The sequence below is a fragment of the Dreissena polymorpha genome, chromosome 9 (genome assembly GCF_020536995.1).
Source record: "Dreissena polymorpha isolate Duluth1 chromosome 9, UMN_Dpol_1.0, whole genome shotgun sequence".
Lineage (NCBI taxonomy): Eukaryota > Metazoa > Mollusca > Bivalvia > Myida > Dreissenidae > Dreissena > Dreissena polymorpha.
Window position 1 is genome coordinate 17,066,351 of NC_068363.1, and position 19,926 is coordinate 17,086,276.

At 33.3% G+C, this 19,926-nt stretch overlaps 1 protein-coding gene across 8 annotated transcripts in view; it reads right to left on the minus strand.

The window, feature by feature from the left end:
• LOC127844354 (DDB1- and CUL4-associated factor 11-like) overlaps positions 1 to 19,926 on the minus strand; it is a 53,987-nt gene that overhangs the window by 21,469 nt on the left and 12,592 nt on the right. For 3 of the 8 annotated variants that reach the window (XM_052374479.1, XM_052374482.1, XM_052374481.1), the window contains exons 2-6: positions 12,834 to 13,094; positions 6,703 to 6,806; positions 5,728 to 5,759; positions 5,236 to 5,328; positions 4,651 to 4,715 (exon numbers count right to left, since the gene is read on the minus strand). In XM_052374479.1, the coding sequence (XP_052230439.1) occupies positions 4,651 to 4,715; positions 5,236 to 5,328; positions 5,728 to 5,759; positions 6,703 to 6,806; positions 12,834 to 13,042 (503 nt within the window). In that variant the 5' untranslated portion in view covers positions 13,043 to 13,094. Of the gene's footprint in view, positions 1 to 4,650; positions 4,716 to 5,235; positions 5,329 to 5,727; positions 5,760 to 6,564; positions 6,627 to 6,702; positions 6,807 to 12,833; positions 13,095 to 15,973; positions 16,290 to 16,416; positions 16,439 to 19,926 lie in introns of those variants that run through there. The other 5 variants (XR_008032686.1, XM_052374480.1, XM_052374477.1 and 2 more) reach the window with 5 other exon arrangements.

Below are 19,926 nucleotides of genomic sequence, written 5' to 3' on the forward strand. Positions count from 1 at the left end.
GTCTTTAATTAAATTTAACTTTCTAAGGGACTACAAATGCGTAAAAATACGTATCTAAGTGGTAACAGGTTAATAATGCTTAGTACAACATTTCTTGAAAGATGTTTTCTTTGAAGCCCTAAAAGTGAACATGAGGTTCGATCAAAGATTAATCTTAGAATAAATAAATCTAACTTCACTACACGTATATCAAAGGAGACTATGTCGTAAGCACACTATTATGTATCAAGAACAACGTAATTTGAGTTGTCACATGTCAATTTAGACTCAACAATATAGAAAATTAGGAACATTATGGTTTTAAGAATGTTATTTATTCTTATACTAAGAATATTCTTTATTCTAATACTTAAGTTTTAGAATTGGTTTATAAATACATGCCCTGGTTCTGCCCAGAAAATGCACTAAAGAGTGTTCCAATAAGATACAGGCTTACTATGCATTCTTGCTAAATTGAATAGGCCTATATTCCCCAGAACTTAACATAAATTAATGCTCTTAATTGAAGTTGATGAGGTAAGATTTGGAACAACAAAAAGATACGGTTTGCTAGAAAGATATATTATATATTTTTACCTTTGATTAAGTACAAGAAAGTGTTACACTGACAAGAAGCTCTCTTGTCTGAAATATGCTATTTACTTCACATGACCGTATGAACTAGTTTGTACACCACCTCACTTGTACTAGAACATTATGTCAATTATCATAAGACGGTCAATCTGGTCTAACTGCTGCATGTTACAAAAAGCTAGGTGAAGTGAGAAAATGATTCTTTCACACGGGACATAAAATTATTGTTACATTAAAAGTACAAGGAAAAAATAATGTTTTTTATGGTCTGATCTATATCTATAGTAGGGTACTCAGACCGTCTGGTCTATAAGTACAATAGGCAATAAATACTGAATTCATGTATTGGGTTATTCTAATTAAAAATAAATGAGTTTGATAAACACACCTGGCTGTGCTATCAATCTACTTCCACCACAGTTTTAATTTTTCAATACAATTGTGAGTCTATAATCATTTTTTTAGAAAATTTCCAAATGGTATGAGAACGTTACCAAGTGCATCTCATCTTTGTTTGCCCTTTATCAGTGTCTAAATTTGAGTTTAAAATCATTGTTGAGAATGCACATGTCATTATTGTGAAACCTTTGTATTTTTTTTCAACATAGCAATCCAATGTACTATAAAATATGTGCACAACCCTCCATGTGGTTATTTATTATATTTACTGAGCTCTCTTCTTCCACAAAATGATGCATCATTCATTTGTCATTTTGAATATTATTGGACTCCAAAAATAGATATATCCATTAAAGTGGATTACTTAGGATTTTTTTTTAGATTACATTTGTCAATGATATTTTCTATTAAATAACAATGAGCAGATCTGTCAGACAAACTTTAAGTTAATTTATCTAAATAATTTGTGTTAAATTTTTACTTACAGCTATAATTATTATGACTTAATTGTACCATTTTCAAGGATATAATAATTATACTTTCTAGCAATTAGTCATACCAAAAGTGTAATAATATGCAGTTGAAATTAGAATCAATATAGGGATAATACACGTTTTCGAGGGCATGATCATCTGCGGGCGCTTGAAAAATCCGTTCTTGCGCACTCGGGCAGGAACGGATTTTGAGAGCGCCCGCAGATGATCATGTCCGTGAAAATGTGTATTTTCGCTATTATTGAATAAACAAATCACACATACCAAAATAATTTTAAATAACATTAAAAACAATATGTTTTGTTCATTCAACATCCACAAAATAATTTGATTATTTCAATACAGTTCAAGGTTGTGTTTTACATATGCCTCACTCGGTCATCATCCGAAATGACGAGGCTTTACCTTCGGATAGGCAGTTTTCGATTTAAAATGTGTTTTAACAGTGGATTAATGCAAGTTGAAATGCAGCCGCGCAAAGTTAGAAATGAGGAATTATTTTGGAATTTACAGCAGGAACATTGAAGGTACATAAACACTTACATTTACAGCATAGTCTTTTGAAAGTGTTAACAAATAACCTTAACTTCATTGACGTTGCCGATAAAATATAGCTGTTGTCAAGAGAGTGCAGATGGTATAACTTGAAAAGTGGATTGAAATAGTCATTATCCCTGCATGCATGAGGAAACTGGTGCTTATTCAGTTCCCTATTTATACTTGGAAAGTCGTCGAAGGCTGGAGAAGGGAAGTAACTGCGAGTGGACCAGATTATGGATATGAAAAACACATAACAGGGCTTGAACGGCACGTGAATCGCATTGTTAATACACAATTTCTCCCGTTCAAGCCCTCCTTTTGCCAAGTTTCTGCATCCCCCCCCCAGAGGGCATTATAGATAGAGTTTATGCAATAATTTACAAACATCAAAATGCTCAACATCATAGATAACAAATAACTACAAATATTTAACATGTGCACTTTTAGCTCTGATAAACTAATTGCTAATGACAATACATAGCCACTATTGAGTAGTGTGAGTATCAGTATTTTTTTTGTATTGTGACCGAAATCTTATGTAATGAAAATGACACAATACAGTGACAAAAGTTCAAACCAAAAGCACAAGTTGACAATCTAGAACATATGTAGGAAGTTCTGAATTAAATCCCCTAGTGTTTATCTTTAATAATATAGAATGTCAGTTATGTAGTTGAGTATTTGGATACACCCACTGCATACTTAACGTTTAACCTTTCAATGAAAGACCAACTAAATGCGGAATCATTCACTTTACATGGAATTCATTGTGAAAATGTCAATTGAAAATATTCCTTTCTTTGTTTATAGATAGAAATATATATTCTTCTAAAATCTTTGCTTATAAATTATCTTTGATAATTATTTTTGTTGTCGTTGTTGACCATTAATTTTATTTTTCTTTATTTTATAATAATTTATGAACGTGATTGTAGTTGTATGGAGACCAGGTCATAGGAAATGAGCATGTGTGTGGCGGTGTGTGTGTGGAGGGGGGGGGGGGACACAAATGATGATATTGTATGTGTGTGGAGAGAAGAGAAGGGGGTGGGGGGGGGGGTGAGTGTGTGTATGGAGGATGGGGGTGATGAGAGGGTTTTATAATTTTACTAATACATAAACCTGTATTTCTGCATATTCCTCCTAGATTTCACTATTTAGGAGTTGCATATTTATACTTTCAGCAAACGTTTTTTTTTTAAGCAAATGCATTATTTACTTAATGGTAATTAACCAATATAAATGATATTTTTCATTAAGTTTAAACATATAATGAGACATTATATTTCTTTGCTACATTAATTCTTTAAATGATGCATTATATGTACCCTTTAAATTTTGTTTACGACAAAAACAAACAAGTCTGTATAGATCAACCAACTTTAAATGACTTCACAGATTTTTTGCAATTAACCAACAACATATAAAGCCAGGCAAGTACTTACTGGCACAGAAGAGATCAAGCAAGATTGAGGTACATGCAGTCATTCATATCACCTAGCAACGGTAAATCAGTAACAAAATCTGGAACATTGCGATAGACTTTAGCCTACATTTAAAATGCATCATCACTTGAATAAACAGTCCGTGACAGACCTTGGGTGAAAATAGTGTTCACTTTCTTTTATCTATTGTTACTAAATCAAAGCTATTGAATGTATTGCAGCAAAACTATGCTGAATACATGCTATGTGAGCTTGCTTCTATGCTGAAATATGTTAATATTTTTGTTTTTGCTCTTCAAACTCAATCATAATGTGAACAGGATTGATGGCAGATAACAAATTGACTGAATCTACATTTGCAATATTTAAGAGCGCAAAAACCTGTAATGAAGTATTTTTAAACACACACAAAGAAAATAACAACGATTCAAGAGGATGGAGACCTTGCAGCCTGCACTTCAATGATGCAGATTTTTTTTAACTACATTACCTTCATTAAAACAAAGTGCAGAAACAGTTTGAAATGTTGAAGTTTAGAAATCTTCATTCTTGACTGATCTACACATCTCTCGGAAAAGATTTCATTTTTGAGAAAGATTTATTTGCCTGCATTAAAGTATGACAGTAAGAGCATTGTCAGTATTTGCAATATATGAGTCATGTTCTGGGACACCGGGCGTGGTGTATGTGTGTTAAGTGTTGTCCCAAATAAGCCTGTACAGTGTGCACAGGCTAATTAGGGACAACACTTTCCACAATTAGGGTATTTTTTGGTTTGAAGGATGTTTCTTCTTAATAACAATCCTGATTAGCCTGTGCAGACTACACACAATAATCTGGGAAAACACTTAATCTGGGAAAACACTTAATCTGGGAAACCACTAAATCTGGGGAAAACACTTAATCTGGGGAAACCACTTAATCTGGGAAACCACTTAATCTGGGAAACCACTTAATCTGGGAAACCACTTAATCTGGGATAAACACTTAATCTGGGAAAACACTTAATCTGGGAAAAACACTTAATCTGGGAAAAACACTTAAAGCACATGCTTTAAGCTTCGTTTTCCCAAAGTGCGTCTCATTACAATAAATAATGATTTCCATGTTTGACACTTAAGTGTAATCAATACTGCTACTGAATTGAAGAATAATAAGAGGTATCCCAATTGTTTAGTGTGTCTCAACCATGAACTTACGGTTTACAGATAACTCTTCTGTCACTGGGTGTGAAATTTCCATGATTTTTCATCCCAATCTGCCTCTGTAATAGGTTATCAAAACTTGAAACAAGACTAGTACTATAATTTGTTTTTAGCACAAACGAATTTATAATGATCTTTAGATACTTTCAAGTAATCATCAATTCAATATATGTAAATCTCTAATTGTAAACCAACCTTATGCTGATTTTTATTTAGTACAAAAAGGGGGATAGGTCTGATCAAAATTGCTTTCAAGCTTGTGCTAATTTCAGTCACTGACACTAGATCTATTTTTTAGTAAACTACAAACGACCACAGCTTAACCCTTTCAGAAACAAAAGCAAAGTGAAAATGGCATGATGCAACCAGCATAAAACAAGAATAGCCAAGTGATTGGTAAGATGTATAGATTGTATGCATTTTGCTGCTCACCAGTATCTTATGATTTAAAATACAGCCTTAAAAACTTGAATCTAGACAGAAAGGGTTTTAATTTAATTAGATTTTTGAAAGGACTACAATCACGTCCATATTTGTATCATTCTGAGTAGCAAAGGATTGATATAATGTTCAGTGTACCTTGTAGATCATATGTGTGACAGTGGAGTGGCTCTTGTCCAGGGCACTACTGCGACCTGACCGCAGCATAATCTCCTCATAGATGTCATTGTTCTGCATTGAGACAGGGATGACTTAATTACAATCAACAAGCAAAAGTTCTAACTGCACTATAACCAAATTTTCAGAGAAAATCTATTGATAATGATTGTAGATGTTCTATCAAGAGAAAGTGGTTACAGTAGTCTGTATTTCAGATGAACGTTGAATGAGTGATCTATAGAATGTGATTGTTCTGCCAAGATAAAAAGACATGTGCATTCCTTATTTTGCCTTTTTTTGGACAAATAACATTTGTAAATGAAACATATTTCATTTGGAACTTTAAAAATAAAATTAAATAAATTACGGTGTGTTGTTATCACAAAGACGAAAATATACGAGTGAAGAATAAATCAAATTATGATCTTGATATCATGCTTAACAAAAGAGGACACTTGATTAAAAATGTACCTTGATTCTAGATGTATCTGGATTTGAATCCGCTGAAAATGCATACAAAACATTATACAATTTGCTGTATGTCAAGTTGACTATAAATATAATTCATTTCAATAGAATCTTAATGTAAGTTCAGTCAATCAAATGGCAAGCCGATTTGAAAATAAATACATTGTTTTGCTCAAAAGGTAGGGTAATAGTATTGCTTGGTTCAATTTGTTCAATACAGAAGCAAATGCTATAGTAAACACAGTTAGTTGTTTAATTGTTAGTTGACAAGGTCACAAATGAAAATGTGCCAGTATCACAATGACTTTGCATCTTGTTTTTCGTCTGGCAATAGGTTCATACACATGCATAATTTACTGCCCTCTTTCTGCAATGTGCAAAGATTTAACAGTGTGTTAAGTTTTAGAGATTGTAATAAATTTTGGTTACTATACATTAAGGATTTTGTATTACTTTTACAAGAAATTAAACATTTCATCCAATAGGCATTTATATTCTATTAAACAGAAATTACTGTGAGTACATCTTTTTAGGAAGCCATTTTGATACAGCAATTTTTAAGCCCCATAAACGCTCAAAATCAACAAATATGTCGCAAAATATTTTGTAAAATTAAGTTAACACTTACAAAATAAGTGTTCATTTTGTATCTTGTTAAATCTATGTTACCAGACCACATCTAGCGTTGAAATTTTGGCTATTGCTATAAGAAACACTGATTTTTTATGTGTAAACTTTATTTTTTGATATATTGAACAAAATATGTGTTGATTTTGAGTGTTTACGGCGCTTTAAGTGACTGCATGCATGGAACAAGAATCAGAATCATTGGGTACTCACATTTACGACAAACTTTTGATTTTATTGCAGCGTAAAGGGAATTGAGCGACATGCTTCAAAGACTGAAAAAAATAATGCAGATGTTTAATACTAGCCTGTTAGTAGAACAGAAACAAACAAACATCCAGTATTACCCACCCACTGGCTTCTGAGATTTGTCAAAACATTCTTCTTCCGAGGCGTACTCGTCATCATCAGGGTCCGTCGACAGGAGCCGAACCTGCCCGCTGGAAACACCAACACTACACAATCTGATAATCAGGCCCATCATAACAAATAGTGCCAACCTTAACCCTTACAATGCGGGAACCGAATTTTTAAGGCCTTTGCAAACAGTTTGGATCCAGATGAGACGCCACAGAACGTGGCGTCTCATCAGGATCCAAACTGTTTGCTATTCTGATAGTATTCTTTGAAAAAAATCGAATAAAATGCGAATTTAATAAATTCAGCAGACGACATTTTAGCAGACGACAAATTTCCCAGCATGCAAAGGGTTAATATGAGTCTAAACAAGACAACTCCCTTTTGATCAATCACCTAAAATAATGACAGTGAATATTTGACGATGAATATCTGTAAAACATATAAGGAATATCTGTAATAAATGTTGTGAATATCCGCAATGGATACATTGTCAATTATATGCAACACAACAAGATCTTCTTTGTTATACTGAATAATTTATTTCAACTTAACCCATAAATGGTCTGCGTCCTAACAAACCACACACATCAAAGCAAATCTAAAACTATTGACTGAGAAACACAAACCTAAACATAAATTTTATATGTACAAAGGGGGATTATCCCCCTAAATTCCAGGTCAGAGTTGTGGCCTTTGGTCAATATCAATTTATATTGACCATTACGGCATACATTGAAATTTAATTGAATAGTTGTAGTTAAGTTGAATTGCTGCATGCAAAGGCTACATAGAAAGTACAAAAAGCAGCATAATTCTGCTAAATTGCAGGTAAGAGTTATATGCCTTGATCAGTGACCAAGCACAATGATCCATAAGGCTTGTTTGGAGTTTAAATTGAACATCGGTAGTAGTTACACAGATTTACAATACCACAACATTGATCTTAATCTGATACAACACTGCCTGATATGTTTTTATATCATGTCAACAGGAAGTTAATATTTTAAGGTAGATTATAGTACTCTGAATCAACTATTAAGTCATCATTTTTGGTAAATAGAATCAGATTCAACAAAAAAACATTTTTAACCAAAATGTCAAATATTGAAGACACAAAAAGCAACAAAACTAGAAAAAAAACACATTGAAGAAATATTAAGAACAACAGCTCATGGCGTCATGATTAACTTGTCAAACTTCAATTATCATATTCATCCCCGCTTATAATGCAGCGTTGTAGCCATTATATTTCATTGTTTCTTTTAAAATGGCGACATAGAGATATGTTAAAACAAGAGATGTGTTTGTCAGAAACACAATGCCCCCTATTTGTGCTGCTTTAAAATAAAATTTCAATATATCATTTGGCAGGTTTAAAAATTATCTCCCTTTTAAAGCTTATTACTGCCCTCAGGGGTTTTTCTGCATATGTTAGGAAGAGGAGTCTGACCAAATTGGGAATTTTTTATCGGCAAAATTGGTCATTTTGGGAATTTTTGCTTCGATGAAACGGCTCATTTGGGAAAAAATTGTGAATTAATCATGCTTAAATAATTCAGTGGTTTAAACAAATAAATTTGTTTTTATTTGTTATTTTGTCTTCTTTATATAAACAGATGCAATATTGGGCATGTTCAATGTTAATTCAAGTACTGCAGTTTTGTTTTTCAGGTACAGTTACACTCTGAGATAAGAACTGAACAGTCAAAACCTTATAGCAGATATTTTTTACCAAAACAAACATTGGTTAGTCACACAAGTTATAAGACACTTCATTCTTAAAAAAAAAATTTTTTTTTTTTTTTTTTTTGGAATTGGTAATTTTAATTATAATTTCGGTTTGGGAACGGGTCCGTTTGCTTTGAGAGTGCCTCCGTTTTCCGGAGGCGCAGACTGTGCTGAAAAACCCCTGTCCCTTGAATTGTATTTTTGACTTTTGACCTTGACCTTTCACCACTCAAAATGTGCAGCTTCATGAGATACACATGCTTGCCAAATATCAAGTTGCTATCTTCAATATTCAAAAAGTTATGACCAAACTTTAACGAAGGTTAAAGTTTTGGTTAAAGTTTTGGGACACACACATACAATGAATGACAGACAGACAGGCCAAAAAACAATATACCCCCGATCTTTCGATCCGGCGGCATAAAAAACAACAGGTAACTGAACAATTGTTGTGTAATGTATCAGGCTAGGCACGAATAAAACAACGGCTCAGAAAGTCTGGTTATTCATGTAGTCTGAGCCTCACATTATTATAAGGGCAGACTAATCTGTTTTACTCTTTATGTACATGTTGCACACAAATCTAATCCTAAGTATTGCATTGCACTCAAACTTTACCTTACTTTCCTAATTACAAAAGAGGGCAAAGTCCTGCTGAACTGCTGGTCAAATGTACAGCTCTTGGTCATTGACTTTTTATATAAACTCAGAACACATTTATTAAGTTTTATATAAATATCTTTATAGATACAGATATATGGAGTAGTACTGAGAGCAGAGGTCCCAGATTCCAATGCCCAGGAAGAAAAAACTTGTATTAAACTTTTTATCTCCCTATTATTATAGGTAAAGACTATGTAAAACGTCACAGATTTCACAGATTTCAGATAAACACATTTTGCAAAAAAAAAAATACAAAAAAACCCACAAAAATCTGTGAACAACTCCATTTAATTGTGCTCTGGTGAAATCACAAAACTATATAAAAAAATTCCTAAGTCCCCTAAGAATATATCATGAAGACAAAGAGGGACTTAGAGTAAAGAAACACACACACACACACACCAAGTGATATCCATTCTTTCAGAAATGCATACAGAAAACAGTTATGCATCATAAACTTGACATTAACAACCTATCTTTATAGAGCACCTGTTTGTCTGCATAACAAAACAACTTTGATCACATATCTTTTACAAGCTGAAGATTATTGAAACTTTCCATCAAAACATCGCTTCATTATAATTATGATTTTTTCATAAAAAAGTATTTAAATTGTTTATAAGTTTTATCTACACCTCCCCTTTAAAATTAAGTTTAATAAGCATTTTATTTGCTTTATTTTATTCATTTAGGGCATTTTTAGCAAGAATCAGGATGTCTACTTTGCCTGGCCATTTTGGGAAAAACTATCATGTGAAATAATGAAATTGGGAAAAATATATGCATACAATATTAAAATTAGGAATTAAGTCCTTTTAAAGAAATAATATTTGAAATGTTGCACAAAAGTTTGTATTGATTGGCTAAATACAAGCATGTGCTGTTGTTATTTATTGTTGTTTTGATTAATAATGATTTAAAAAATACTATAAACTGATTTTGCAAATTGGAGAAATCCTACAGCATACTTAAATAGCAGCCTTTAATAGGTCGCAAAATAAAAAGCCCTACATTGTATAAAAACTATTTTGACCTCATTTTGCCACCAATTTTTACATAACTATGGACATTATGTAACATTGTGTGGTCAGTTTACTATCTTCCCACCAATGTTCCATATTCTGTAATATTTTATGAACAGGTAACCGATTGCACAAGGTAGAAAATAAGTTCATCTCTGAAGAATGTTTATATATGACGTGCCTTTTTGACACTTTTAGCAACCATTTATATAAATGTCATGATAACTTGGACAGTTCACATAAAAGTTCACTAAACATTCTGTACCATTCACAATAAATGACAATAATTAAAGTCACAATACAATATCAGGCAGAATTGACTTAAACCTGTATAACTGGATGTATATCTTATATTTTGGCTTTGTATTTACTGCTTAGACTTTTATTATGTGAAGTTGGAATAAAATATTCTACTTAAAATGGTCATCATTTAAGTAATTTTCTCACACAAAACTGTGCATTTGCTTTTTGTTTGTTAGATTTGGTCTAAATATTTTGCATAACTATAGCACTTTTCCCAAGCATGAAAAGTGATTGTGTTTTTGATCATTATAAGCATATTTTAAAAGAGTGTTTATGCACACATGGACACAGTATGGGATATTTTATTTAAAAATCCATACAAATATTTGATGTTGTTGAAAAATCAATGTTAATGTTGCAATTATATAAAAATTCATCTATTATATAAAATTATTAATTCATAAATACAACAGGTAACTGGTTGAATAAGCATACATGTAGTTAAAATTACACAGTTTAATCCAATAATAATGTCTTATTTTACCTTCACATAATAATGTGTATAATCCCGATTTAGTCTGTCAAAGTCTTAGTCTTTACATTCCTTAGATGGTTAATGAACAAATAAAATCTAGTAATGGTAGTTAGGTTCTATACTTAAAACAAGAGCTGTCTCCATAGGATGACATATGCGACCCAAAAACGCTTTGATATAAGTTATGAGCATTTTTTGAAACCTAAACTCAGATTTCAAAACCTAAACGCGGACCCTAATTTCAAGGTCACAGGGGTCAAAATGTGTGCATATGGAAAGGCCTTGTCCATGATAAACACACACATGCGAAACATGACGGTTACATCTGAAGCGACATAGAATTTACAAGCATTTTTCGAAACCTAAACGCAAAGTGTGACGTAAAGACAGACGGACAGACAGTGCAATCACTATATTCCCTCCTTCGGGGCATAAACAAGAAAATATGTGAACATAAACATTAATGAGTTTGTAAATGCACAGTTATGAAACATGTACTAGCATTCTTTTGTGTTGCTTAGTATTTTTAAAGAGGCAAGGCAATACAACATACTATTTTCAAAATTAAGAATATTGAATATAAGTGCTATTTACATTATTATTGAGCAAACAAGTCACATGTTCATATTAGATGCTCAGTTATATTATTTGGTAGTTATAAACAGTTGTCCCCTGGGAACTTTTTGAAGTGGAGGGAGTTTTAGAAGCAATAGTATGAGTAAGATTGTTATGTACCAAATGTACATCAAGTATCGCTGTGCCCTCGTGAAGTGTTGTAAAATTATATTTGAAGTGTGCATTTTTGTAGGTTTTAGTTCAAATCCCACTTAAAACTCTTTTTTTCGTGGTAATGTAGATCTTTTTTAACCAACAACTAATGTATATAATTTCTATAGATAAAGATAATTGTTTTACCATGTAAAATATGGCATATCATTATGCTTTACTCCGGCACAAAATTCTAGCATGTACAGGGTTTTTTTTGGCCCGATTTTAAAGCCGAAATTTGGCTATGTTCCCAATCCCAAAAAGTATACTTTTTTCCCAAAATGTGGCAAAAAAATTCCCAATTTACAAAAAAAAATTATTATTTTTTTTTTTTAGAAAGAAGTCTAAGCCGTATTTTATCTCAATTTCAATTTAATTTCATCTAACAAAGTATTATATGATTTTGTTCTTTTAATTTGAATGATTATAAAGAGTAATATCAAATTTAGTATTTCCCTAATCAGTGGACTTTTCATGTGGAAAAATGGCTAATGAATTTATTTTCCCAATTTCATGAAAATGCCGATAAAATTCCCAATTCCAAAGCCATGGGCTATCTTCCCAAAAAGTAGGAAAAAAAACCTGATGTACCATTACAAATTATAAACTGCAAAAAAGTCGATTATAAAGCAGTGAAAAGTGATTTACTTTGTGACAAATATGCCAGTATTTCTGAGAGACAAAAGTTCATATAACATAATTGAATGAGATGCGTTCTCGCACAACTGGGCTAAATGCACGTGCGTAAAGTGTTGTCCCAGATAAGCACAGGCTAATCAGGGCATCACTTTTTGGATATACTGGATTTTCATTTAGAAGACATTTCATCAAAGTGATAAATTACATAAAAGCTGAAAGTATCATCCCTTATTAGCCTGCACAGACTGAACAGGCTAAACTGGGCAACAATGTTGACACATGCATTAACCCTTTCAGTGCGGGAACCGAATTTCGAAGGCCTGTGCAAACAGTTTGGATCCAGATGAGACGCCACATCGTCTCATCTGGATCCAAACTGTTTGCTATTCTGATAGTATTCTTTGAAAAAAAATGAAGAAAATGCTTATTTTACAAATACAGCAGACGACATTTTAGCAGACGACAAATTTCCCAGCATGCAAAGGGTTAAGTTTTCCCAGAACAGGGCTAAAATAGTTAATTACCTTCGTATTAAGTACGCCAATATTGCAGAGAGATCTGTGCTGCTGTCGCTATCGTGTGCTGTGACCTCTACTGTTTCCTGTCCCTCCCTCTCATCCCCTGCTGAACCAGTAGATTGGTTCCCGACTGAAAGCTCCTCTCGTTGTGGTAAACTCAAGTCCAGCGATCCACTCATTCTCCTGCGTCGATTGGAGGAATTGATCGACCCCATGAAGCAATCATTTTGAGGTTACACTTATTGAGTAGAAAAGTTACAATGTCACCTGGAAATTGACAAAAATAGACATGATAAATCGGATAACATGTTGTTGAACACAAAATGATTAATTACATGTATTAGTATACTGTGTAATCAATATTATTTGTTGGAGACTTATTTTCGAGGAATTTTGTTGATCTACTCAAACTTGAAATCAAATGTTCAACTAACAGTTACCAGTACATTATAAGTCTTTATAAAACATAACAAGATGTGTTTGTGAAACACAATGTTCCCCTATATGACGTTTGACCTTGAAGAATGACCTTGACTTTGTGAAGAATGACCTTGACCTTGACCTTTCACCACTCAAAATGCAAAATATCAAGTTGCTATCTTCAATATTGCAAAAGTATTCATAAAAAAAAACGATTTGGGCCACATATATTTGACCTCTGACCTTGAAGGATGACCTTGACCTTGACCTTTCACCACTCAAAATGTGCAGCTCCATGAGATGCACATGCATGCCAAAATTCAAGTTGCTATCTTCAATATTGCAAAAGTATTTATAAAATAAGCGATTTGGGCCACATATATTTGACCTCTGACCTTGAAGGATGACCTTGACCTTGACCTTTCACCACTCAAAATGTGCAGCTCCATGAGATACACATGCATGCCACATATCAAGTTGCTATCTTCAATATTGCAAAAGTATTCATAAAATGAGTGATTTTGGCCACATATATTTGACCTCTGACCTTGACCTTTCACCATTCAAAATGTGCGGCTTCATGAGATACACATGCATGCCAAATATGAAGTTGCTATCTTCAATATAGCAAAAGCTATTGCAAAATGTTAAAGTTGGCGCAAACAGACCAACAGACCAACGGACCAACAGACAGGGCAAAAACAATATGTCCCCCACTACTATAGTGGAGGACATAAAAAGTCCACAAATATAAGCTGCAACACATATGCCCAATTCTGCATAACTAATCCACAAAATGTAAAGTCTATGAAATTAAATATATCCAAGGCATAAAAAAGGTATTAATGGAATCCAACCTGCTCCACAGAATACATGAACCAGGCATTTTGACAATTATGGACAGAAATATCAAACTGGCTACTTTTCAGTCAGTCCAGAAGATTTGTACAGGTAGATGGACAGAATGTTGAGTCACGTTAGCACCAATAAAACCAGCACCAATTAAACCTTTTACCACTCAGAGGCACAGTGCAAATTGCTATGTGCAAACAGCATTAAACCAGAACAGGAAATGAAGCGTTTAAAACTTGAATCTAGTAAGAAAGGTCTTCCATTTAATAAATTTTTCTAATGGACTACAAATACGTCAAAATACGTATGTAAGTGGGAAAGGGTTAATCCTTTTCCGATTGTCATCTTTCATCTGTTCATCTTTCACTGGCTCTCACTTTAACAAAAACTTGATACATTGCACAACCACTGAATGACTGATAATCCAAACACTTGAAATATTGTCAGTGAATGCACAAGCACACTTCATATGCTATTATCCAAAAATGTCTTCTGTATTATTGTACATCTATAACCTGATCATTGATGATAAAGGCTGGATGACATGTCACACATACAAATTTAACTCTTTCAGTGCTGGAACCGAATTTTGAAGGACTTTGCAAACAGTTTGGATTCAGATGAGACGCCACAGAACGTGGTGTCTCATCAGGATCCAAACTGTTTGTTATTCTGATAGTTTGCTTTGAAAAATTTGAAGAAAATGCTAATTTAAGAAATTCAGCAGACGACACTTTAGCAGACAACAAATTTCCCAGCATGCAAAGGGTTAATTATATGGAACACATATATTGTGGCTATGTAAAAACAAAAACATGCTGTCACCACTTAGAGATACAAAAGATAAAATAAGTGTGTAAATACTTGTTGGGACAGAGAACCACTTTGGTATAAATGAACAATTGGTAGTTAGAACATATTTGAAAAAACCATATGAATTTTACATCAGCACAGTAGAAAAATTGCAGTCATTGTTAACATGAAGTTATGATTAAATACGGGCAACCCTTTGTGAAGAGGGAGTTTGATGCGCGTGTGTAAATTGTTGTCCCAGATTAGCCTGTGCAGTGAGCACAGGCTAATCAGGGACAACACTTTCTGCCTAAACTGGATTTTCTTCAAGAACAGTCTTCCTTTAAAGAAAAATACAATTAAGGCGGAAAGTGTCGTCCCTGATTAGTCCGTGGTAACTGCACAGGAATTTAACCCCCTTTTCACAGAGCGCAGCCCATATGTACATATTGATAAGGTTTTGCCTTCTTGTTTTGATTTTATTTATGTCTATAGTTAACAGGTTGCTATCTTCAATGGCAGTAAAAAAAATTAGCAACCAAGACCTTATCTTTATTGATTTTAAATAAAACTAACAAACATTGTATTATTTGAAGTTGAAAAAAGACATCAAACTTAGAGTGGACATCATTTTTGTGATTTTCTAATAACTTAATGAATGTGAATTTTATTCATTGTGTATTTTAATTATATTCGGTCTTTACTTTGAGCCTAAAAGCATTTTTCCATGACATTTTATTGAATTTATTGATGTTTTAATGGTTCATAAAATTGTAAACTGTGTGCATGCAAGTGTGCATACAGTTTCTTTTTTTATTCATACATGCATACAGTATTGAGATATATTCAATTTTTATGATGCAATTATATATTAAGGTTTCTATAATTCAAATTTAACTAATACATCATGAAAACTTGAAATTAAAACATTGTTAAACAAACACCATTTATTACAAGATTGAGGTACTATTTCTTCACACACACACAAAATGTACATGTAGGACTTGCTTAAAAAAGGTAAGTGGTTAGTAACAATGTATTAAACAATTCTTTAGTAACGGTGATACAAAATAAAAATTTACCTTAATACATCAATACAACAGTTATCAAGTATAATCCTGAATCCATTTCAAAAAAGGCAATTTAAAATTAATAATCCAAATATGCAGATCACACATAAGTTGAAATAACAGTGTTGCCTTTCCGTCAATTTAGTGTACATGTAATATTTGTTTGCTTACTATCACTTTACACGCTATTAACTTTCATGTGCCATCCATGACAGCTTTAACCAAAATAAGTAACATGCTCTTGAACTGGTATTCACCATGAAATAAAACCTCCTTGACAGCTAACCCAGCCAATATCCTACTGCAGTCCAATATCTGGATCTAGATTACATGTTCTAGATTAATACATTTTAAATAGTACTGTTCCATGTCAACATTCTCAGCAATAAAAAAATACCCAATTGAATTATTTTCAGATCAAGCACTCAACAATAATATAACTGTACAAAGCATACTTCAATACATGATGAATAAAATCATGCAGACTGCTTGCATTTAACTTCATAAAATTTCTGACAATAATGCAGCATTGTGTTCTTGTTCTAATTTTTTAACTTTGTCATAACATTTGCATGGACTTTTTTGGGAACAACATTTATTGGTAGAATTATGGTAAGCAATTACAGATAACCTGAACCAGAATTTTAACTGTTCCAAATACTTAATCAAGTCTAAAGTTCACAATCATATAAATTAATAAGAAATGTGCCAATAATTTTAAATTAATCATAACTGACATTTAAGTTGTTTATCAACAGTGTTTGCATATGTATGACAAACTGCAAGCTATTCTACAACATATTTAACCAGGCAATCATAAATTATCAGTTGAAATCCATTGCTGATTGATCATTCTAAATTGAGTGAACAATATCATTAAATACACGTGTACATTCATGTACAGGTCGACCACACAGCAACCTTAATTAACCCATTTATGCCTAGTGGACTCTTCCATCCTTCTAAATTGGATCAATTTATTCCGAAAGTTAGGGATGTCTAGTATATTTATTTCTGTATTAAGAATATTTCTTACAGAAATTCCTTTAAGTAAACAGCGCAGACCCAGATGAAATGCCGCATCATTCAGCGTTTCATCTGGGTCTACCTGTTTGCACATGCCTTTTTAGCTCACCTGAGCACAACATGCTCATGGTGAGCTTTTGTGATCGCTTTTTGTCTGTTGTCCGTCGTCCATTGTCCGGCGTCAACCTTTGCCTTGTTAACTCTCTAGAGGCCACATTTATTGTCCAATCTTCATGAACTTTGGTCAGAAGATTGGTTTCAACGATATCTTGGATGAATTCGAAAATGGTTACGTTTGCTTGAAAAACATGGCTGCCAAGGGGCGGGGGATTTTTCCTTATATGGCTATATTATTTTATAATGGCTAACGTACAATCTTGTTAACACTCTAGAGGCCACATTTATTGTCTGATCTTCATGAAACTTGGTCAGAAGATTCATCCCAATAATATCTTAGACGAGTTCGAAAATGATGCAGGTTGGTTGAAAAACATGGCCGCCAGGGGGCGGGGCATTTTTCCTTATATGGCTTTAGTAAAACCTTGTTAACACTCTAGAGGCCACATTTGTTTTCCGATCTTCATGAAACTTGCTCAGTAGATTTGTCCCACTGTAATCTTGAATGAGTTCAAAAATGGTAACCTTTGCTTGAAAAACATGGCTGCCAAGGGGCGGGGCATTTTCCTTATATGGCTATATATGGCTATAGTAAAATCTTGTTAACACTCTAGAGGCCACATTTATTGTCCAATCTTCATGAAACTTAATCAGAAAATTCATCCCAATAATATCTTGGACTAGTTCGAAAATGATGCCGGTTGGTTGAAAAACATGGCCGCCAGGGGGCGGGGCATTTTTCCTTATATGGCTTTAGTAAAACCTTGTTAACACTCTAGAGGCCACATTTATTGTCCAATCTTGATGAAATATGGTCAGAAGATTTGTCTTAATGATATCTTGGATGAGTTTGAAAATGGTTACGTTTGCTTGAAAAACATTGCCGCCAAAGGGCGGGGCATTTTTCCTTATATGGCTATATAAGGCTATAGTAAAATCGTGTTAACACTCTAGAGGTCACATTTATAGTCTGATCTTCATGAAACTGGGTCAGAAGATTCATCCCAATGATATCTTGAACTATTTCAAAAATGATTCCGGTTGATTGAAAAACATGGCCACCACTGTGGGCGGGGCTATTTTCCTAATATGGCTATAGTAAAACCTTGTTAACACTCTAGAGGTCACATTTATTTTCCGATCATCATGAAACTTAGTCAGAAGATTTGTCCCAATGATATCTTGGATGAGTTCGAAAATGGTTTTGGTTGCTTTAAAAACATGGCCGCAAGGGGTGGGGCATTTTTCCTTATATAGCTATGATGGCTATAGTAAAACCTTGTTAACACTCTAGAGGCCACATTTATTGTCCAATCTTCATGAAATTTGGTCAGAAGATTGTTCTCAATAATATCTTGGATGAGTTCGAAAATAATTATGTTTGCTTGAAAAAAATGGCTTCCAAGGGGCGGGGCATTTTTCCTTATGGCTATAGTAAAATCTTGTTAACACTCTAGAGGCCACTACTGTCCGATCTTCATGAAACTTGGTCAGAAGATTCGTCCCAATAATATCTTGGATGAGTTCAAAAATGATGCCGGTTGGTTGACAAACCTGGCTACCAGGTGGTGGGGCATTTTTCCTTATATGGCTATAGTAAAACCTTGTTAACACTCTAGAGGCCATATTTATTTTCCGATCTTTGTGAAACTTGATCAGAAGATTTGTCCCAATAATATCTTGTTATCTCAGGTGAGCAACTTAGGGCCTTTCAGGCCCTCTTGTTTCTAGACGCTAAGCATAAATGGGTTAACAGAGCCCTAGGCTTTTAAGTGATAACTGCACAAAGCAAACATGATTGTTGTCGAAGAAGTGATTTTTATAGTTCCTTATGGAATTTAATTTTACATTAACTTCCTGATTTGCGTGTATAGTAATGTATACCAATTCTTTTAAATATATTATTTAAACTCAGTTATATATACATCCATAACACATCACTAACACTTAAGTTTGCTTGTTTATATTTGGTCATGTGTTGGCAAAATTGCCAAATATGAGGTGTTCTGATTAATGATAAGGGCAAGGTGTAATGCGGGGTATAAAATAAGCGAAGAGATGATTTATAAATGCTAAACAGAAACAACTTCTCCTTTAAGTTGATCCCATGATGCACAACATATATCAAAAAAAATTATATAATTCATTCAAAACACAGGAAAGAGTTTCAGTTGCAATGCAAAAAATTTTCACAGTGACAAGTCTCATGGTACATAATGTTCTGTGGGTCATTGTCTTCACATGTTAAAATTATTAAGTTTAAATGTCTCATAAAACCGTGACAAAACTAGATAAATATATTTAATATACATTACAAATTTATAAAAAAGTTAATTCATGTCATGTTTTCGAAAGCTAAGGAAGTTGAATTAAGGACCAGTCACTGAGCATTTACTAGCTAGCTGCTTGGACCCAACATTGCGTATTCTTGGCAACAAATCATTTACGGGGCATTTGTTTGTATTGTCGATTTTAAAAATATGGTTCTAAGATTTTAAATTCCAGTAGTAATTCCGGGCCGGGTTTAAAGGGATCTTTTCACGCTTTGGTAAATTGACAAAATTGAAAAAAGTTGTTTCCGATTCGCAAATTTTCGTTTTAGTTATGATATTTGTGAGGAAACAGTAATGCTGAACATTTACCATTGTCTAATATAGCCATTATATGCATCTTTTGACGATTTTAAAACCTTAAAATTATAAAGCGTTGCAACGCGAAACGATTGAATAATTTGGAGAGTTCTGTTTTTGTCGTTAAATTTTGTGAAACTACGAAGATTGCTTATATCAGGTATAAAATACTTCAAGTATATGTACTCGGCG